The 6,101-nt window shown below is 33.4% G+C and overlaps 1 protein-coding gene across 1 annotated transcript; it reads left to right on the plus strand.

Annotated features, from left to right (window-relative positions):
• The first annotated feature begins 202 nt into the window (after positions 1 to 202).
• LOC139504165 (transcription intermediary factor 1-alpha-like) lies at positions 203 to 1,962 on the plus strand. Its single transcript, XM_071294229.1, has one exon. The coding sequence runs from the start codon at positions 203 to 205 to the stop codon at positions 1,886 to 1,888; it is 1,686 nt and encodes a 561-aa protein (XP_071150330.1). The 3' UTR covers positions 1,889 to 1,962.
• The last annotated feature ends 4,139 nt before the right edge of the window (positions 1,963 to 6,101 follow it).

The following is a 6,101-nucleotide window of genomic DNA, read 5'->3' on the forward strand; positions in this document are numbered from 1 at the left end:
ATAAATTCTAGTGAAGAGGTGTATCAATTATTTATCAATAGTAGTAAATGCATATAAATTATTTGATGATTTTGAAAGATATATTTAAACATTAACATATTACTAGAAGTGGGGATGGGCTTTTGAACGAACCAACGACAACGATTGTGAATATGATTTTAAGAAACTAAATCTTATTTTTCACTTCTTTCAGTAAGTACGAATGTCTTTAGAAAAAGATATATTATGTGGTCCGTGTTTGTTTGATGACGTCACGAAGGACGCAGGGAGATGGTGCACAAATTGTGAAGAGGGGTTATGTAGAGAGTGTGAAAACGTTCACAGAAAAGGTAAAACCACAAGAAACCATAAGGTGATTACAATAGAAGATTACCGCAAGATTGAACATGTTTCAATCTCCCAAATATGTGAGCAGCATGGTGAAAACCTGCAATGGTTCTGTAAAAGTCACGACGAAGTCCTTTGTGTTGTATGTGTCCCGTCCAAACACAAAACGTGTTCTGATGTTATACCAATAAGTGCAAACTCAGCAAAATCAGGACAATCCTCTGCTTTAAATGATCTAGAGGAGACGATTGAGGGAACTTTGCGCAACGTGCAACAATGCATCAAGAATCGTGAATCTGCTACAAAGGAAATCGAAAAACAAGAACTGGAGGTCAGAACCATTGTTCTTGACACGAGAACTAAAATAAACGTCCATCTCGACAAATTAGAGGAAAATTTGTTAAACGAACTAAGATCAACATCTCGCACTTGTAAATCAAAATACAAGAACAACCTCGAAAAGCTAAAATCAACAGAAGAAATGCTTACTAAGTTAAGGGAACAATCAATTCATATTAAACAATTTTCTTCTGACATACAAGTATTTCTTGGAACGCGACATATCAATAAGCAGATCTTAGACGAGATAAAAACCATTAAGACTGAACTCGGTGTTTCCAAGGATTATGCATTAGATGTATCTTTTCATAGCTTAATCGAAAAATTATCCAACGAAGTTGATGACTTTGGTAAAATATTAGTTTCAGAATCTTCCACCAAACTTGATTTTAGGGACCCAAAAATAGACCAGGCTCAAATGGAGATCAACATCCCCACGTCAAGAAACATATCCGACTTCAAACTCCAGCTAATCAAATCTTTTCAAATGACGAAGACACATTACCATGATAAATTGAATGTTTCAGATTGTGTAATATTGCCTAATGGTCATTTAATGATAGCGAACGACACAAATGATAAACTTTTAATTGAGTACAGCGATACAGGTAAACTTATCCGTGATATACGAGTATCTGGCCCACCATACGCTATTGACGTGATAGATCGTGATCGTATTGTCGTGACGTACGGAGCTTCATCATACCTAGAAATAATGAATAACAATTATGTCAACGTTGATAATAAGATCAGTTTACATAAGAGTTGCTGGGGTGTATCTCATGCGGATATGAAACTTTATGTTGCTCAAGGAGACTGTATTCAAGTCCTGGATTTATCTGGAAGACAATTGAAAACAATAAAAACGGCATCTGAAAGTGTATCACGCATCTATTTGAGTAACGAAAAGATAGTTTACTCAGATTGGGATAGCAACATAGTGCATTGTTGTCATTTGAATGGGAACGAATTTTGGCATTTTGAACATGACAGCATCAACTTTCCAAGAGATATCACAGCAGATTGTTACAATAATGTTTTCGTTGTAAGCCATGATAGCGAAAATCTAACAACAGTTCAACATGACGGGAAAAACAGTAAGACGTTACTGACAACATCGGATGGACTTCGCTTGCCACGAACTGCGTATTATGACAAGGGAAATAGAACATTGGTGATATGCAACGATGGAGGAAAGGTTTTGTTGTTCAAAGTCGTTTAAATTGTCTCTCATCGCAACACATGAGAAATCTGTGTGCTAGAACATTTCATAAAATACTTAGTACCTACAAAAGACAATGCACGTTTTTTTTTCATTAAGAAAAGGATGAATTTTGCCTTCATAATAAATTGATATATAACTTGGTATTTTCTTCCATTTTTCAGTTGTAGTAATACGTAAAAAATCAAACATACCGGACTCTAAGGATACTTTATGTTAAGCTGTGGGTTTTCAGGTAAAGGTTTAGAACATTGCGTATTATATTGCATAACTTAATGCGTAATGACATCATTTCATCTATTTTGTTTAAGAACTATCGGTATTAATTTCTACTGTAGTAAGAATAAGCTTTTTTCATTCAGAAATACACTGAATTTTTAATTCAGATAAAGATATGTACATAATAAAACAAAATCCACAAGAGTTACAAAAAATCAGATGAAAATACAGATTTTGTGTCAAAGCTTTGCTTGCAATTATCTGAACATGCTCCGTTCTACTTTCTGATTTAAAAAAAATCGGAATCATCTGGTTTTATCGGATAAATACACATCTTCAAGATGTTAAAGTTAACAGAACAGAAAGTGAAACTAAGCAAATTTTTGACACATGAAATTGAGAAAGGAAATGGTGAATATGTCAAAGCGACAACCACCCGACCATAGAGCAAACAACAGCCGAAGGCAACCAATGGGTCTTCAATGTAGCGAGAATTCCCGCACCCGTATATTTGAAGAAGATTTCTTTTTAAATGCATATATCCTGGTAAAAAAATAGCTTTTGTCATATTATACTCCTTTTCTTTAATGAATCGAATTTATTTCATATGCTCAATCAAGAAAAGACTCCTAGTGCCAAACACGTTATATTACAAATGTCTCAAAAGTACAAAGTTAAGTAAATTTCGTAAAGTTCTTGTTTATACGTTCGTGTAGCCGCAGAAGAGAAGATGTTTTGCAATAGAAAGTTTGTAATAAATCATAGCTTCAAAGATTGTGTTGGCTAGTGCATTATACTATTTACCGGGTTTGGAACAACATGAGTAACGTCACAGGTGCAACATGTGAAGCAGGATCTGCTCACCCTTTTTTGGAGCCCCTGAGTTCACTCCCAGTGTTTGGTTGGATTAGTGTTCTTTGTTGCGTCTTGTTTACTATTATTTTTCTGTGTTTTTTTTTCTTTTTAGCAATATCTGGGGGTTTTTTCGATCTATGAGTTTAAATGTCCCTGTTAAATAACATGGTATATAAAATTGAAAATTAAAATGGGTTATGAGTCAAATAGATAACCTGATCTTAGAGCAAAATCAAGAGAAGACCAACAACGAATCATCAACACAACGAGAAAATCCCGCAACCAGAGATAGACCTGAGCTTGTCCCTAAACAAAGACAATTCTTCTGTACGGTGAAGTTTAAAGCATATAAAATTATCAAATTTTGAAACATGTGGATATGAAAGTATAACTACCACGATAGCAGTTATAAAATACGCATATGTCGTTATTCTATAACTTTTGAAAATACTTTTTTGTTCATTTCAGAGGGGAATTTAGTTTGCTCCTTTCTTTCTTGGGGAACATTTTGGTTTATTATTTAGGGTACCATCGATGCATGTAGGGCGACCCCTCTTACGCTAAGCAGTCAATGCATCCACTTAATGAACATTTCTAGATCCGCAACTGCCTATAGTCTGATTGCCTTTGTGTAGAGGATGCACGGAGATAATTTCAAAGTTGATGCTGTCATTTTAAAAGTGCCATATTTCGTTCCCATTCAAATGACAATCACATTGAAAGGTTTTAAACATAATAATACATTATTATATATATAATAATAATAATGATACTTTTAGTACATACGTGTGATATAATCTTAAATAATTCATTTTTGGTCCCATATCATACACATGATAATTATAACAACAATCATCCTTATCACACACATCTTTAAACAGGCCGTCCTTATGCAAATTAAAACATACGCTCCGTCCAATCCGTTGAAAAAACATTGGTAATAGTGTTTTATCACCAGCACGCAGTATAATGATTTAGGCAAACAAGTGCAAGAATAATCTTTCATCCTTCAAATTATAATTATAATTATTTTAATGTTGCTTATTTGTACTCATTGCGTCTAGATTTTTACGGAGTATATATTTAATAATTGGTACGATATTCCCGGGTTTGCATTTCCTATCATGATTTCAATGAGAGAGGATTGCTGCTCACATGGAAGCTATTACACCAAGAGTCCCAAATAATAAAGTTGAAATTATCCCTTCGTTATGGGCGCCATCTGAGAGTTGGTTGAGTGTTATGGAATAACCGTTTCACATATGATATCGGTTATGTGCCTTATGTCGTAATTACAATGCACTTCCCTTTTCACGTTAAGTGTGACATACCGATGAGACTATTTACCGGCTTTGTAATAACATGAGCAACATGACGGTGTAATATTAAGAGCAGGATATGCTTACCCTTCCGGAGCACCTGAGATCATTCCAAGGTTTTTGTTTGGGTTTGTGTTGCTTAGTCTTAGTCTTTAGTTTTCTATGTTGTGTTTTGTGTTCTATTAAATGTCTGTTTGTCTATTAATTTTTTAGCAATAGTGTTGTCAGTTTATTATTAATCTATAAGTTTGACTGTCCCCTTGTTTTCTTTCGCGCCTCTTTCTTAGCGATTAATGTCAAATTACTTATCCAATTGTTTGATGTAGTTTTGGTCATGTCCATTATTCCAAAATTCTATAAATGTCAGCCTTTCTATCGTTATATTCATTCTTTTTTCCTCTTTTTTGTAAGTACATAAAAGTGATTTGCATATTGAGAATGCATATTTATTTTGATACGGAAATATGAGGAGATATCCAATGTATGCTTATCCAATCAGATTTCAGAGGCGTACACATCTTTTACAAGTTTCTATTTTTCATTCCTTTGGGTTAAATTCGAGGGATGTATGTAGTAAAACGTAAAATACTGAACTCTGAGGAAAATTCAATCAGAAAGTCCCTTATCACATGGCAAACTCAAATAACAAAACACATCAAAAAGAATGGACAACAACTGTCATATTCCTGACTTGGTACAGGCATTTTCAAATGTAGAAAACGGTGGATTGAAACTCGTTTTATAGCGCTAAACCTCTCATCAGATTTCGTTATATTTACAGCGATGTGTGAACAAAACAGATAAATTTGATTCAAAGTATTTACTTATATATTGAAGAGTAAAGGTCTGATAATTTACGTTTTTGAAAACAATTGACCGAAAAAAACCCGAATGATTTATTGTTGAATGCAAAACATTTTGTTGCAAGTGCATCTTCAGGACGAGTATAACACATGTATAATGTATCGACATTTATCGCCTCTTTCACATAAATATTGATTACCTCTTTCTTACTAGTATTCATGTCTTATATGCATGTTTGATACAGTAAGATACAAATGGTCGGAAGGTTCGGGTTTTTTCAGTGACTAGTGACAATGTTGGTTGAAAAGGGTGAAAAATGTAACATGTGAGTAGTTGACAAACCGAAATAATAAAAACAAAATTTATCTGTAATTCATAGTAAAAGAAAATAGCTCTCTATAAATAGTTTTGTGTTCTGAAAACTCAAATACTATAATAGGAAAACTAATACTGTATAAAAACCGGACTACTTCGAAAGATAAATTAAAAAGATCCAGAAAATAATAATCAAATTTAGTAAATGCCATTATCCATGAAGAGTTTGAAACCCTAATTTTATAACAGTTTCCAAATTTAGCTGATAAGATTTTCTATAATTCTTGTGAAATTGTTTCAAAATGGAGTGCACTATTTTATTTTTAAAAAATCATGAGGCGTCGCATCGATTGTCGTATAAATAAGGAAAATCATTTCTTTAATAATTATGTTATATTGTCACCACGAAAGAAGATATATTTTCTAACGGTGAAATAGTGAATAAGTGTCAATACCAGAAAATATCCGATCATTTGCTTTCAACAAGGTAAAAATTTATAACATTTTACTACAAATTATGTTTTGACTATGATCAACAATAGGAATACATGTCTTTATCTTGACACATGTACGCAATAGTGAAGCGGAGGAGAGGACAATTTTAAAAATCTAAATAACCTAAATAGACGAGCGACAAAACAAGGATTCGGAGGTTTTTAATGCACCTACCTAACACACGGCTATATGATATATCATTTGAA

The sequence above is a fragment of the Mytilus edulis genome, chromosome 14, assembly GCF_963676685.1.
Source record: "Mytilus edulis chromosome 14, xbMytEdul2.2, whole genome shotgun sequence".
In the NCBI taxonomy this organism is placed as follows: domain Eukaryota; kingdom Metazoa; phylum Mollusca; class Bivalvia; order Mytilida; family Mytilidae; genus Mytilus; species Mytilus edulis.